Below are 17,811 nucleotides of genomic sequence, written 5' to 3' on the forward strand. Positions count from 1 at the left end.
AGCACCACCCACCCAGAGGAGCGTGGTGGGTGGGTGGGTGGGTGGGTTAGGGGGTGGAGGCACCACCTCCTCGGATGATGCAGCTTTAGGAGCTACAATCGGTGTCACAGTTGAGATGTAGAGATACGGATAAGAGGGGTCAGTGAAGTGCACGGTTACATCGGCACTGGTCATTTCACTCTGTTCAAATGGAACGGTCACAATTCCAATGCATTCTCATGTCTATTTGTCATTATAAAACGACTCATGTGTGATTATTGTATATTGTATATTGTAAGTATTAATATTAACTATAGTTCTCAGGAACTGGGGATGGCAATGAAGGACCAGAAAGTCTGGCGTCAGTGGCGTGGCATTGTGAAATCCATGATCTCGACCGCGGCTGAAAAATGATGATGATGATGACAAAACACACCATGTCACATTTTATGGGCTCATAAAACTTAATGTAATTTAACTATGTGTTGCACAAAGGTGAAAGCTCTTTGAGGTTTCGTGAAATATTGGCTTCACGTGTTCATGGACTGTGGGATCAGGTTGTGTGTTTGTGTGTGTGTGTGTGTGTGTGTGTGTGTGTGTGTGTGTGTGTGTGTGTGTGTGTGTGTTTTAGTCATCTGTGTGTATAGGGTAAGTTTCTGCATTTCTGCCTTAAAGTCCTTTTTTCAACCAATGCCTGAGCAAGACACTGAAATGTCATTTTCGGTCATTTTCTTTTGAAGGTTCAGTCTGAAAACAATCAGAATGTTTCATCGCTCCAGGCTATGGTAGAACCTCACTCACGTGGTGCGCAGTGTTATTGTTTGTAGCCTGCATGCGTGCTGGCCAATGCAAGATACTGTAGAGAGCTGGCCAATGTGAAGCGCGTTTGTTACCAAGTTGCTCTGGTCACACGCAGTTATTGATTTTATTAGCTACGTACAGCTGCATTGCTTCTAAACCCGTGTTCTTTCATTCTCTGTGTCGGAGCCTACAGTTTCTATAGGCCGATTAGCTTACTAACTTACTGACTGGATTGTAACATGACACTCCTTTCTACACACACCTGCGCACGCACGCACACACAGACACAAAACCATGTCACGCACGCACGCGTGCACAGTTGCACACACACACACACACACACACACACACACACACACACACACACACACACCATTGGAATAGAGAGCAAGGGTGTAATCTCGCCTCCTTGAGTCCTCGTCATTCAGGTTTGACTGGTTTTATCATTTCGATTGGAGCTGAGTGATCCTGTTAGCTCCACACATACCACAGACGTACTGTATATGCATGTATATACGTGCGTTCATACACATGCATGCACGCACATTCTAATTTCCAGCCCTTGCCTTGCCTTGTGACAATAACTTCAATGTTCAAAGTCATACGTAGGTATGGAAGAATTCACCTGTACACCTGAAGCTTTTTCTGTGTATTTATAAGCCCCCCCCCCTATGCACTTAGAGCCAATACAGTTTGCAGCTTAGCGGAGACCTTATAATGTACCTTGACCTTACTTCTATTCCAGCTGTGGTGGGATGATTTGGGAATGGTACATTTATGCTGTTTGGCAATTGGATGTATGTATGTGCGTGTTCGTGCGCACGTATAGGGCTGTCACGATTACAAATTTAAGTTGACGGTTAATATTGTCACACACATAATTGCAATTAACGATTTAATTGTGTTTTTTGCATTGAACATTGGAACGTTACAATTTGTATTTCTGTTTGCCTTTTAGGCTTTGTAATCACAAATTGCACTGGGCAGATAACTTAAATATATATATTTTTTTCTTTTTCCCCCCCCAAAATTAGTTTATCTAATAGCTTGTAGATCTGCTCTTTCTGCAATTTTTTTTAAATGTTTGAAAATGGACATTTTTCAACATGGAAACAATGTTTGATTTTGCACAAATAATTGCAATTATCTCAAATAATTGTGATTATCTCAAATAATTGCAATTATCTCAAGTGATTGCGATTATGTAATAATTGTGACAGGCCAGGACATTGCGTTTATGTAGACATTGTGACAGGCCAGGCCAGGACATGCGTTTAAGTTGCAGATATGAGATGAGGTAAATGGGAAATGCGTTATCTCTTCAGCAGAGTGTGTACCGTACCATGGCACAGGCATGATATAGCAATTAACCATTAACCACAGAGTCATGTGACCTATCTACCTCGGCTGATGGGAGCGCACACACATTTGAATAGAAGAGCACATAGCAAATGGGATGTATTGATTGGCTAATGAATGATTAATCTCAGAACGGTGTTACATTTCTCAACTTTCTCATGGTGAAAGTCATTTCTGGAATGCTATAGGCCTACACGTATGTGATTTTTATTGGCGAGCTCACAGCTCTTCTGGCATGCTCATGACGGCATTTAAATTACAACACGTGATTTGAATTGAGCTCCATACCATTTGGAATAGACTTTGAGACATGAGATTAGATCTAGATCTACTTTAGGTCTGCATTTAACCACTTCTGATTCTATTCTGAGTGAAACTGACTTGCAACTGTACTCCCCTCGTCAACAATAGCCGACCTACAAGCTCGTACATCTGATATTTGTGTTCAAGAGGTTAAGGGGCTGTTTTAACTGCTAGGGGTGATGGGTCATTTATCTAGTCTGGAATATGACGTGGTGATGGGGGATTTATCTAGTCTGGAATATAATGGGGTGATGGGTGATTTATCTAGTCTGGAATAGGGATGATTGATATGGGGTATTGGCCGGGTGTTTTATACAATCGGGAATATGGATGAACCAGTAGTCAGGAATGATGATGAATCGATTGATAGTCAGAATATCTCTAGGTCGTCCTCAGACGACGACCTCCATCGTCGCTACCAGTCATCCCAGTTCTCCATATGTACATTATCTGGCCAGTTTGTTGGTGCTTTGCGCTGCTGTGTCTTTCTTGAGTACATCCACATATGTTAACGCCGGACGTCCTCGTCACCAGTGCCCGTGTGTTGGTTCCCACAGCACTATAGTTTGCTGGCTGGCAGCTCTTGGTATCTTTGGCAGTGTCCTGCGGCTAGGCTCATTCTCTTGGCTGCTAAGTTCTGGCCAAACCTTGCCGTTCCATCATACCAAGTCTTGTTGCGACCACAGGTTGTGATTGTGAGAAATAAAAATGGTGATGAGAGAGACCGTGTTTGTGTCTATACATGAGGAGTCCAAGCTGCTTCTTTTCACCTGACAGGGGGGGGTTTCCCCGGCCGGACGTAGCGCGTGGAAGGAACACGTTATTCCGACCAGTTCCTTAATTTCCCCTCCATTAGGTGCCCCGGCTGGCCAGGGGGAGGTAGTTCAGAGACCAGGATTACTGCATGTTTTTTGTGAGGGTACCTACCCAGTACCCTATGGGACACGGGCAGAACATGCAAACTCCACACAGAAAGGCCCTTTCGCCAACCCTGCCTCAGGGCACTGATGACTATATGGGCACTGACTGCTTTGTTATGTAGTTGTCATGAACTGACCCGGACGCTCCTGATGTCCACCTCCCATCCAGCACTGTTCCACAAATGACCGATGCTTGTGTCCAACTGTCCGTATGGCGCAGGCTTATGAAATTGTCTCACACTTTGATGCCACTTGCAGTGTAGTATACCTGGAGTCTGGTACTCGTACTCATGTCCTAATCCCTGTGCATTACTATCTGCTGAATCCTTTCTATTTTCTATTCATTTGTGTGGTTGGCCACAGGGCAACCCAGACTATTGTTATTGTCAGTTTATTGCATGCTTCTAGAGTAACTTCTGCCGTCACGTGGGTCTGTGGGGGTTTCTATTGTTATACAGAGAAGGAGTAGTCCGCACACAGTCTTTGCTCCAACAGTGTTTGTTGTTAAAACACCATTTAAATCAGGACACGACGTTTCGGCCGTTCACAGCCTTCATCAGGTGATCATCATCACACTGTCATATGATCCCTTGTTCTTTAGTGATGCCCTGACGCTGATACATTTGTTTTATGGGATTGCATACACCCTTTCTTTATTTAGGGTAGGTCTAATATGGTTTTGAGGGGAGTGTCTTATGAGGGGAGTGTCTTATCTGTGCAGCCAATGACCTGCATCTCCATGACCTTCTCACAGGGGGTGTGGTCTATCAATGTTTGGTGGTTATTGTGCCCTGTATGTATTGTCTGTCCTGATGAAGGTCTAATCGACCGAAACGTTGACCAATAAAGAGCAACATTCCTGGCAAGTTTCTGACAGTGACAGTGCGGGACCCTTCTTTGTTTTTCAAAGATAACCTTTTTAAGTTTGATCATCATCACCTGACATCACCTGATGAAGGCCGTTCACGTAAAATAAAATAAACACAGTTGGAGCAAAGACTGTGCGGACTACTCCTTCTCTGTATACATGTATCTACCTTTTGCCCAGCACCAGCAAGGAACTGCAGGGATGTGTGCAGGCCACCTGCTTTTTAAACTGGTTATGTCATGCATCAAACTGTTATGATGCATGACATAATTATGACATATGTCATATAACATCAGCATCTAAAGTCTGGTCAAATGTATTACACGAGGCAACCACACTTGCAATTGCTAATTGCGTCATTCTAGTTAATATTATTTGTTATTCTCAGCTGATCTCTTTTTCTGTGTGTGTCTTGTAACTGCTATAATATCATGACTACTGAATGTCCAAAGCGGGATCAATAAATATCTATCTAAAAATATCTACATGCTCGTAATGTGTCGCTAGCCCTGGGGGATCCCAGTCAATGAAGTATATGGGGTAGGCCTACATTGGGGTAGTTTAATTGGAAGATTACACAGACAGACCAACTTGCTTGTTGAATTACAGGTGACTTGTCACTTGATTGATTGACATCAATAGTGCCTGTCAGCTCAAATCCACAATCCAATATTTTGTTTTCAAGAGTGTTGCTGTGCACAAACGTCGGTAGCATTATGAAATACGAAAGAACCCATACCTATTCCATTTCTCCTCCTCCATTTCCCATTCCTAGTGCATTTGTCTTATATGTAATGCCAGCACCACTATTCTAAAGATATTCTAAAAACTATTTTCAGCAATGGTGGGTAGATCTTGTTGAGTTGGTCATTTTAAAAGTAGCTCTCAAGTCAAAGAAGTGTGGCCACCCAAAGAAGTGTGGCCACAGATTTACCTATAAGACCCATAGTCTGAATCTGAACGGAATAAAACCCACACTCTGAGTCTGAACGCTGCGACGTGAAGCTGTGAGCTGATGCAGAGAGGCTGCCGCACACAAACTGTTTTACTCTAGTCTGTAGATGTTCAAAAACGAGAGTTTTCTGCATCTGGCAGCTTTCTGCACTCTTGCATTCTTGTTTTCTTTTTATCCCACAATTTTTGTAACCCATTTTCACCCAGTGCCAACTGCCTAAGCTGTAATCCTGGCCGCTACTCTCCCTCTGCCAACCTGGGGAGAACATTACTGTTTACAAGCCAGCTTTGTATTCCTAAAGGGTCAACAACATGTGACATTAATTACAGAACCCTACAGTATGTCTCATACAAGGGGACAGCCATAGATTTGATCAGCCAGGTCATATGCCCATCTGGTGACATTCTTATGACTAAACTATATACATGTTTATTTTTCTCATGCACAGAGAGAGACAGACCTTAGTTGAACTAAATACATGAAACTTTAAACTAAACATGGAGTTTGCAATAAAACATACCAACAAGTAATGAATAGGGAACATAGTTAGACTAGAGCTTTTTGCATCATTTATTCTTTGGATGCTTTAACTATTGACTATACTAGAAGAGCTTAATTAATGTATTGCTCCATGTCTTTATATGTAATACACTACAGTCAATAGGACAATGGGCAGGGTTTGTATGTGAGTTATGTGAATAGGACAAGCAAGCTGAAGAGTGTACACAGGCACTCCTGGACAGAGGGAAACAGACCTGACAATACGTCTCTGAATTCCCTTCTCTTGTTTTCAGTGTTTAAGGAACAGCTTAGGAGTGGAACGTGTCACAGAGAGAGAAAGATGGAAGAATGATGAGTCAGAGGAGAAGTTGGGTTGAGTTTGGAGAAAACTCAAAAAAGTGCCCCTGACGCAAGATAGGGCCCTATATGTTTGCCACGGCCAAACAGTGCATTTATTCTTTCTGCCTTAGCATAATTTTATTTAGTTAAACATGGATATAAAGCAACATAATCACTGGCTGCATTTTTCCTTTTTTCCTTTACTTTATTCGTGTATTTGGTCGGGACAGTATATATTGATGAACAATACATTAAAAATGCAGTGTAAATATACCAGATTTAGCAAGATTTGCTCATTTCCATCTGCAGTCCCCAGACATCAAACATCAAACAGGACTGACATACAGGACATAGCATACAAATACCTAGTACATTTCAAACGTAATAAGACTAGTAAGAATAAGAAATAAGAAAAGATTAAACTATTAGATAAAACTATTATTAGGGTAGGTTTACTCTAATAATCACTCTAACACAGCATACAAAATAAATACACCTAAAATAATCATGAATGGTTGCAGCTTTGGTTTTCAAGCAACCATTTTTTTCAGATTGTATATTTAAAAGAGGAAAATGTAGCACATTTTTCTCTCTGACATTAAGAATCTTTAATAAATGTCATACTTTGGAAGTTCTCTCATCCTTTTTGCCCCTCTCTACTGCAAATTAGGATTAGCATATACTGAAAGAGATGAGCTGCAGAAGTAGAGCCATGGTGTTAAGTATCCTCTGCGGTGCCTCTGGCTTGTATAAAATAAATATTCCTTCTCAGTGTTCAGTTTATAGTCTGGCCAGCCTGGGGTCAGTGATTTATATACCTTTTAGCTTATTTAAGTTTACATACCATTCTCATGAAGTTTTCCGAGCAAGCTTTGTATTCCTAGATCGTCAACAATATGTGATATTAATAGAGAATCGTATAGGTGTCACACAAGGCCGGGGACAGACATCTCATTAACCACCCACAGTATGTCATAAGGCCCATCTGGTGACATTCTTATGATACTAAACGTGCTTCTTTTTTTAACAACATGCTAAATACATAAAGCCTTAAATAAGACATGGAGTTGGAAATAAAACAACATTCGTGTTAGGGAAGCTACAGGCGGGGAAAGCAACCTCAGTTGCTGCACTGGTAATTCCCATTTCCCACAGCTTGGTCAGAAGTTGAAGCATGTAGAGTTTTCTCCTCTGTTCTGTAGGGTTTTATGATCTTTGGTTCTTTGCTTTTTACTGCGGTTCATTGTTTATCGTTTTCTACCCTGTTGTAAAAGAATGTTATAAACTCTTTTGTATGACCTATATACAGTAGGTCATATAAAACAAGTTAACCTTTTAGATAGGCTACACATTGCTTATGCATGCACCATATGTTTGTGTTAATATTTCTTATACAATACTTGAGGAAAGTCCTGTGAAGATAAGATAACACCATAAATAATATAATATAAATAGAAAGGTGCGAGGACCACACTTAGTACTCAGTACAGACTACAGTATGATGTTGTATTGACCCACATGACATCACAGTCAGGAACCCTAAAACGTTTCTACGGAATAAATAAAATAATTTAAAAAATAATAAAGTCGACAATTACTATAGTATGGTTGCCAGTTATACACCACTGGCCTACGTTATTTGTCTTATTACTTCTTCGATTATGACAAAGCCACAGATAAAGATATATATTTGTTCTTAATAAACTTTCTCAGCAGATGTAGGCCTGCTATCTGTTCTAATTTCTCCATAGCCTAGTCATTATGCACGGCACGCACATGTACACGCGCGCACACACACACACACACACACACACACACACACACACACACACACACACACACACATGTAATAGAGATAATTGAGCGGCGATATTTAGCACTACTGCTCCACATTTTGTATTACAGTAAAAGGATGGATGTTTGGATGGATGGATAAATTGTTCAGTATTCATAAAACCATACACAAACATTTAATCACTTTCACTTAAAAAAAAAAAAAGATTGGCTATTTTGCTACATTTGTGTGACACTTTCATTATAATTTGCACAGTGACAGAGCAGCACTGGTTTCTACGCATTCATCGTTTTGTACTTTTTGTACCATCTGTAGGTTGCATTGTTAATGTTGCTCATTAATAATGTTCACAATGACCCATATTTTAGCTTTTTTGGGGATTCATTCATTGACTTTTGCATCGTACTGCTTTTAAAATTGTCAATAAAATATTCAATCAACCAAAACCCGCCTAGAGCTTGTGGAGGTTTTGTGTTTTCCCGCTCTGCGTTCATGTAGCGCTCTGGTTTCCTCCCACACCATGTTGGTGGTACTGTAGGATCAATAGACATCTGCCACTAGCCCAGATGCTGCTCAGTGGCTGCCAACTGCCCCATGAGGTAGAATTCCACAAGATGTACGAATGTACTTGTACAATGTATACTGTAAAAAATGTAAATAAATGGGACCCAATGCCTCCGTGCTTGGCACTCAGCATCAAGGGTTGGATTGGGGGTTAAGTCCCTGCGACATACAGTACTAGCGTCATGTCCAGGAGGTGTATAGTTGTACATCAAGCTGCCTCATGCTACCAAAACAGGAGGTACAGTAACAGTATGCTCCTGCCTCCTGCCCTATGGGCCTCATGGCTCGGCAAGGCTTAGCCTACTACTTTGCAAATACTGTAAATAAAACTTAACAACGAACATGATAATTCGTAGAGTCATTATGCTGCACGCTGCGGCTGCGATTCAAAGTGCTGAACCTACTCTACTGTCCATTACACCTTTCTTGTCTATGCCTTTGCGGTTGGATGTGTCTTAAGCATGTGATGATAGTTCCTATAACTACCGTTTTGTTTCCATTGTCAGCTCCTTGGGGAGTAATCCTCTACGCTGTGCCGTGTCCAACAACTTAATGTAATGTCCAATGTAGTGGAGTAGAAGTAAAAGTATTGGAGTACAAATCTAAATTGTACTTAAGTGCAGTACTTGAGTACATGTACTTAGTTACTTTCCACCACTGAACGCCGCCCTGTGACGACTACATGGCACGCTATTTGAACATTTTGTCTTCAACCTGACACGAGCATGAACGTCAATAATAATCCCTTTTTAATAAGCTATGCTGTTCACACACACACACACACACGCACACACACACACACACACACACACACACACACACACACACACCTGACATACGATCCCTATTGTGATTTGCTACACTCATTAGGCTCCACATTGGGATCCGTGGCCTCAAGGCATTGTCTACAAAACCCTTCATATAGTATTATATTCCATGGGTGTTTTAGAACCTACAGTATATGGTTATGGGTTGACAAAATCAAATATTGTCCAAAGGCTATATGGCCTCGACAGAGAACAGAACATACTCTAGGTTGCTGCTGATACCGAGGGTGTGTCTGCTTACTTCCATTTGATTCCAATCACTATTATAGCCCAACACTAACTGAGATGGATTTATGATGGATTAAGTTATGATAGATGGATGATGTACCCATCACCACGCCCATCTGTGTGTGCATGCGAGAGACCATGCGCACGTGCGTGCGTCGGTCTGTCTGTGTGTGTGTGTGTGTGTGTGTGTGTGTATGCACGTGTGTGCATGTATGTGTGTGGTGTGTTTGTGGTATAGGGTTAGACCACAGGCTGAATGTTGAGGTGTAGAGTTGCCTGTGCGGGTGTTGGTTTGCTGAGGGAGTGCATGTATGGCTAAGAGAGGGGGACTGTGTACATAGTCTACATACACCACACATGCACGCACATGGGTGTGAGTGTGTGTGTCTAAAGTTAATCATCTGTTTAGTTGAAACTAAACTGCCTGATGAATATTTCACTGCTTTCAAGTGATGATAGGTCATCGGTGTCTCTGAGTCTAGGATACGTCACAGCTGGGACAGCCCACTCGTTTACGTCAGAGGTGTTCGATTGGTCTTCCATATATGTACCATAGTGGTGTAAAGTAACTAAGTATAATACAATTTTGAGGCAAATATCTGCCATTTGTCTCCCAAAGCTGCTTACTTTACTCACATACCCTCCAAATCATGGCTATGTTCATTTATGTGGAGTCCACAGAAATACTGCAGGTCCAAGGCCTGGTTTGGACTCTTTTCATCTGGGATGAAACCAAAGAGTCTTCAGCTGTAACCTTTAGCGTGGGTGATGCACCGGGTGTTAACACGTTGGAGAAATATTGATACGATGTGTGTTAGTCCAAATAAACACAAATCCATGCTGTATGACCATCACAGTTTAACCCATTCTGAACGGGAACCCATGTTGGTGTTAGCATCATGTTATGCTTTACCTATTGAAAAATAGCAGATCTACAAGCTCATAGCGCGCCACCGAGTGGCGCGCTACGAGCTTGTAGGTCTGCTATTTTTGAAAAATCGAAGAGCGACTGACATTTTTTAGAATCTGATCTCAGGTCAGAATGGGTTAATCAGACCAGTGTGTGTCCGGTGGAAATCTCGTATGAATCTGATCTCAGGTCAGAATGGGTTAATTGTCACAGTGACCAAAGCAGCAGCATCAAATATGTTTATGACACAGCGGGGTATACATTCCGCTGACACGGAAGAGCAAAGGGCAATCATACAGGAGATGTACAGTAAACTACAGTATGACTCACTCCACACACTATAGCTAGTCTAAATATATGTCTTCTCTGTGAGACATACCCTAGTTTGAAACGCTGAGGAAGGCCTGTGTGCCGAAACGCGTTCGTTTCTCTAGACTGCATGCTCATGCTGCTTGTGATGCGAATTAAATAAATAAACTCAAACTTTATTAAGAGTGCGGATATTCCCCTTTTTCCTAGTCTGCACCTCTCCATTCTTTAAAATGTCACGCTGTCTCTCTGTCATTAATCACAGCTGTGTGTCGCTTTGTCTTCCTGCAGACACTGCGGGAGAGGAGGACGACGCCACAGATGACTGCAGAGAAAGAGGAGGACGACAGCTGCTCATACAGCCGCTGCAACCCTATAGACCTCGACAAGGTGTGTGTGTGTGTGTGTGTGTGTGTGTGTGTGTGAGCTACCCAGTCTCACCCAAACACGGTGAAATAGCACGAAAGTGCAATTACGTACATAAGTCAAAGTCGTACGATTTGTCACACACGTTACCGCGGTGAAATTTGTTCTCCGCATTTGACCCATCTCTTGGAGCAGTGAGCCGCAGCCAAGTAGCGGTGAGCTGCAGCCGTGCCGCGCTCGGCCGGGGCTCGAACCCCGACATCCCAGTTTCAGGGCGGACACTCTAACCACAAGGCCACTGAGCTGGCGAGCTACATACACGCCTAGAAAACCAAAAAACCTGTACATATGACACTAAAATCCTCCCCATAGACAATGACGGAGGTGCGCCGTCTCTACCGAACTTGAGCCACAGAGTGCCGTGTCGAGCGTTGTGAAGTTCGGAAGAGCCGACTCAGCCCCGTCCGAGGTGGAAACCCGAACTCACCCGGCCACGGTGAAATAGCACTTCCGTACTAGTGAAAGCCACGCCTCCATTCGCGGTCAAAACAGTAGTCGTGTAATATGTACAGATTTTGGGGTTTTCTAGTCGTGTATGTACGGAATTGCAATTCCGTGCTATTTCGCCATATTTCTGTGAGATGGGGTTGGTGCGAGTGTGTCTGAATCTTTTGGCAAACGTTGTCACAGAGGTTCAGATCTCAATCTCAGTTTTCAAAACGGTATTGAAAGCAATGGGATGGCAGAGTGAGAGGTGACCACGGGGAGGAGAGAAGGTAATGGGATGGCAGAGTGAGAGGTGACCACGGGGAGGAGAGAAGGTAATGGGATGGCAGAGTGAGAGGTGACCACGGGGAGGAGAGAAGGTAATGGGATGGCAGAGTGAGAGGTGACCACGGGGAGGACAGAAGGTAATGGGATGGCAGAGTGAGAGGTGACCACGGGGAGGAGAGAAGGTAATGGGATGGCAGAGTGAGAGGTGACCACGGGGAGGAGAGAAGGTAATGGGATGGCAGAGTGAGAGGTGACCACAGGGAGGAGAGAAGGTAATGGGATGGCAGAGTGAGAGGTGACCACGGGGAGGAGAGATAGCAATGGGATGTGAGAGGTGACCACGGGGAGGGGAGGGTTCAACAGACAATGAACAGCAGTTCATTCACCTTTCTCTCCATGCCCTCTCTGTTATTGTCCCATGACTGCAACATTCCAGGAGGGTGAGACAAAAAATGTGTGCGCGTACAATACACACACCACACACACACAGAGAGAGAGACATGCGCATGCTTGCATGCTCGTTTGCACGTACACACACACACACACACACACACACACACACACACACACACACACACACACACACACACACACACACACAGTTATGATAGGGACAATATCATGATATCTTTTAACAAATACCTTGATAATCAATATTGTGGGGAGATTTCCCTAGAAATATTGACACAATGTTATTTTTGACGAATAATCTTCAGTAATGGCAAATAGTATCTAGAACAGTCAGGCGAGTTCAGAAAGTGAGATCACTTTACTAGAATGCGACCTTTAAAATTGCAAGGAACTTTTACAACATCCCCAATACATCTAGGAAAACATTCCTGACAGATTTCAGGTGTCAGATCTTTGTAGTGGTTGATGATATAGTGGCATACTCAACCAGTTTGTCTTGTTTACACCGTAGTTGGGTATTGTAAGGACACCCGATATTGACACACACACACACACACACACACACACACACACACACACACACACACACACACACACACACACACACACACACATTAGTAAGATGTTTCTAACTACGGTGTAGCTCAGTCAGTCAGTGCACTGACCATTGTTCTACTTCAGGCCGTGAGGACTCCCGTAATGTTTTGCATGTCTCCCCTCTCTCTACCCTTTGTCTCTACACTGACCCTTCTAAAGTGAACACTCAGTGAACACTCTGAACAAATCCAGTCCTTAACTAGAACGTGTGACCTCTTCCCTTCTTGGGTCCATTATAAAACCTTTTAAATCACATGGTGGATTGGTGGAGTTGTGTTAATCTGTTCAGATGTTATAAAACATATGTTTTAAATCATGGGAGTAGGTCAACAAATAATGTTTGCATAATGGTTTGTGCAAATCCTGCTGGAAATGTACTACAGACAGACACACAGACAGACAGACAGACAGACAGACAGACAGACAGACAGACAGACCCTCCTTGGTGGAGGTGAATGCTAGTGTAACCACACCACCTCATCTTTACACCCCCCACTGGAAGCCTCCCGTATCACTTACGGTTAAAGGTTCAACTTTATTGTCAGCAATACCAGTTACAAAGTAAAAGGCACGTGACATTCATTGTGCGTTAAAAACCCATACAACAGCGACAGTCTAGTGTCAAGATCTCAGGTGTAAAAGTGCAGAAAGCCATTGCATTAGCCCCAGACATATATCCGGCCATATAGTCCGGGCCTTGTAGTGTTCAATGTCTATTCATAAGTCTGATGGCGGGGGAAAAAAAGAATGTGTTCCATAGTCTCTGCCTGGCTGCGGTTGCTTAGATGGTTCAAACAGGCTGTGGCTGTTAACAATCCGCTCAGCCTTGACCATGCATCGGCTTTCGTATATTCCCTGGAGGGAGGGAAGCTCACCTCCAATGATACGCTGGGCTGTTCTCACCATCATCATCATCATCGATGTGTCTACCAAGGAACTTGAACTCACTGACGCGCTCCACTGCAGGTCACAGATTACTATTCAAAACCTGTCAATCAGTCTGCCATTCAGTCCATCCGTCATAACACCATATATGGCCATCAGTCCGTCACGCCTCGTGACACGTCATGCTACCATATATGGCCATCAGTCCATCACGCCTCTTGACACACTCCATATATGGCCATCTCCATATATGAAGAGCACAACACTGACCTCATCAAACCCTGGATAGCCATACATGGAGAAGACTGGATCATCACCTAGATCTGCATATGGAGCCGGCCAGCAACTCTACATCTGACCATCAAATCTCAAACCATTAGATGTCCATATTTGGAGTTGACCTGTTCTGACATTCCATATGTTGATCCTTCCTCACCCGTCCTTCCTCTTCGATGTCTCCCTTTTGATACCTGTCCATTCAAACTCTAGTCGGACCTGCCCCAAAGTTGCTGCGCCGGCAGCTGCACAAAAAGAGTTCTCAACAGGCCCGAAAATGTAGGCCCGACCCTACCTGGGCCCTCATCAAACCCTGTAGGTCCGACCCTACCTGGGCCCTCATCAAACCCTGTAGGTCCGACCCTACCTGGGCCCTCATCAAACCCTGTAGATCCGACCCTACCTGGGCCCTCATCAAACCCTGTAGATCCGACCCTACCTGGGCCCTCCCTGTACACTGAAGACACTGCCCCCGCTGCCACCCTTAGATCTCCATGTATGGAGCTGACCTGTTCTGATTTATCCATTTATCGTTATAACCTGACATGTGTGTGTGTTTCTACTTTCAATCTTATTGTTAAGTCTACCAGCCAAGCAGCCTATAAATATGTGGTGAGATGTCGAACTAACTGATGAAATGTCTTGTCTTGTTGCAACGATAATTGGTACCTTGGGGAGGGTGGGGTGATGGGGGATGTGTAATGAAAATGGAAAATGTTTAATAAAAACAAAACAAAACAAAATACAGTTAATATACAGTATATATTTTCTTTTTTTCAGATGGTATTCTTAATAATAATTGTGTTTTAGAGTGGGTCCCAAACAGTGCGACCAATTGTGGGTCCCACAACAAAAAGTTTCCCACATTTTGTTTTTAATTATATTATCTCAAAAAATCATAAATCAAAGAAATGTTAAGTAGTGAAAATAGCTGATCTACAAGCTCACAACGCGGCACAAAGCCGCGCGTTTTTAGCTTGTACTGTTATTTTCACACATTGTGTGTCCTGGGCAAACATCTAATTTCTCTTTTGGGTCACGGCATGAATATTTAGAATTGGTGAATGACAGAAAGGTCTGTTAAAACCCTGGACGGGAACCCCTTTTGGTGTTTTAAGCATTATGTTATACTTTAGCTATTGAAAAATAGCAGATCTACAAGCTTGTAGATCTGCTATTTTGGAGGGAAAAAATGTAAATGTGGCGCAAATCTTTGAATATATATTCTCCAGAGCGAACGTTTTTAACTCAAATCTTTGCTTCTGGGGGGTCCCTGGAACAACATATTTTCAGATGGGGGTCGGTGGCTAATTACATATATTTTTGGGAGTCCTTGACATGAAAATGTTTGAGAACATATATATATATATATATATATATATATATATATATATATCAAAACAAATATTAGGTGGTTGCTCAAGGGTAAGTGAAAGATTGTTCAGTGTAAAACCCCCTCAGGGTCTCTAGAGAGTAATGCTAGTGTTGTGGACATTTTTCTACAGTGTGTAATTGTGTATGGCCGCAACGCCTCTCAGTGTGACACACTGTGAGCTTGTAGATCGGCTATTTTAGGGCACGACATGAATCGCAACCAAGTATAAATGTTGCAGCAAAATGGTTTAATGTTTTGGCTTCTAACTCTTAATTAACAGACTGTAGGTATACGATTATGATTCTAAGCCTTACACACAGAGCTCTCTTTGTGGGAGTAATTCGCCCCAAATATACATTTTTTTCTTTCTTTTTTTAACTGTGGCATGAGTAAGCCTACTCTACAGCCACACAGAACGCAAGTCCTACATGGCAAATGTCACGTTCTTATTCAAACTAGGTTGATTGTTTTTGCGCTGTTATGGGCATTGACCTGTATGAACAATGATATGAATAGTAAAATACTCTTCAGCAGGTTTTGCATTCATTGAATAGTGAAATACCCGCTGGTGAGTTTTGCATTGTTTATTCACATTGTACTATAGTCAAGTGAACTAACCCCAGTAATAGATTAGAATGTGGTTTTGTCATACCTTTTCTTGTTTCCTTTCCTTTTTTTTGTACCTTGTTTGCATGTAGTTGTTTTTTTTATCTCAATAAAAAAAAGTGACAACTACATGGAATCACTTCACAAAGTTAGTCCTTTGATATTATTGGCAACAACAGCATCAACCAAAGATTGATATCTAGCTGATTATCTGCACCCTGTGTCTCTCTCTCTAAACACACAGGTGCATGAACACACACACACACACACACACACACACACACACACACACACACACACACACACACCAGAGGGAGTTCAACAAACCATGTGCAACCCAGATTCGGCACAAACAAGGGACTAAATTCATTTCGCTCCTATGCCACCAAAATGTGGAACGCCCTACCCACAGTCATTAAGACATGCAAAGGCCACCACCCAAAACTGCTCTCAAAGGGCACCTACGGACGGCTGCAATTCGAAACTGGCCCCCGTAAAATCTGAATCCCCCACCCACCCCTTTTCCCTCACTGTATATGTTTATTTTCCCTTTTTACCTCCTATGATGATTTCCTGTTTTGACTGTTATAGTTGTGTATATTCGTGCGTCTCTAAATGTTTTGATTAATTGAAAATGGTGGGCCCTATTGTAAACAAGTGTAATGCTTTATGGTGTCGTCCACTCACAGTTAACAGTTTTTGTATTGAGTTGTACTTGAAATGTACTGTAATTCTGCAAACTGTTAATAAATGAATCAATCAAAGCACATGCACACACACACATACTTTACACATGTTTTATCTATCTTTAGCTCTCTCCTGCCATCTTGTGGACACTATTGTCATGGCAGACAATCTGTGGTCATTGACGCAATATTGAGTAGCTTAGTTAACAGGTATGTTTCACTGGCTCCAGCACAGAAACATATACCTGTATATCAGACTTAATGTGTTGTTGTTTTTTTGCCAGGATCTGGTGGACTGGCACAAACCCCTGGTATGGCAGGTGGGCCTCCTGGGAGAGAACTATGACACATGGGTCCACCAGCCTGTCGATCGGCCAATCAGACTCTTCGGAAACCCCTTTCTGGAGGCCACCACTAAGACTCCCTGGTAAGATACCAACTCAAAGGACAGAAGCCCTTCAGCAAGGCATCAGGATACATAATGTATGTTTTTTTTTTAAATAAATGTTGTGTTCTCTCTCTCCCCATCACTGTCTCTCTCTCTCTCTCTCTCTCTCTCTCTCTCTCTCTCTCTCTCTCTCTCTCTCTCTCTCTCTCCAGGTACTGGGTGCCAGCAGTGTGGCTTCCTATCGTGTTTTATTTTAGCTGGCAGTGGTGTACAACCCTAGCACAGGAATCCACACGTCTGAGCCTCACCTCAGGTAGCACACAATGCCTACTGTGCATGCATGCATGCATACATACAGTACATACATACATACATACATACACACAATGTATACATGTACATACACAATGTATACATGTACATACACAACATGTATGCGGTCTAGCTTAACTTGGACTCAGGGGGGTGGACGCCTCTGCCTTGCATAGTCCCCAGTGAATAGGCATTTTGCCCTTCACTGGTAACCTTATTTTGGATTTGTTTTAAATATATGAAGGTTTTATGGGCTGGGCTTTTTACTAAAAAGCCCCCCCTTTTAAAATACTACACACATACATACATACCCACCTACATACATACATTTCAGACGTTTTAGCAGTTTTTAAGGACCCACTTTTAGGCCAGTGCACCAGAGCAAACTCTTGCCTTTTTTTAAACCCTACCCATTTTAACCAAATACATACATACGGTTCCATTTGTACACTCTCAGAGTTAAGGGGTCCTGCTTGC

At 42.7% G+C, this 17,811-nt stretch overlaps 1 protein-coding gene across 1 annotated transcript in view; it reads left to right on the plus strand.

Annotated features, from left to right (window-relative positions):
- Positions 1–17,811, plus strand: part of fa2h (fatty acid 2-hydroxylase) — a 30,739-nt gene that overhangs the window by 10,602 nt on the left and 2,326 nt on the right. Inside the window, exons 2-4 of the mRNA XM_080760845.1 lie at positions 10,950–11,048; positions 16,919–17,061; positions 17,235–17,335. Coding sequence (XP_080616971.1) covers positions 10,950–11,048; positions 16,919–17,061; positions 17,235–17,335 — 343 coding nt within the window. The remainder of the gene's footprint in view (positions 1–10,949; positions 11,049–16,918; positions 17,062–17,234; positions 17,336–17,811) is intronic.

The sequence above is a fragment of the Protomyctophum bolini genome, assembly GCF_963924005.1.
Source record: "Protomyctophum bolini genome assembly, chromosome: 4".
Lineage (NCBI taxonomy): Eukaryota > Metazoa > Chordata > Actinopteri > Myctophiformes > Myctophidae > Protomyctophum > Protomyctophum bolini.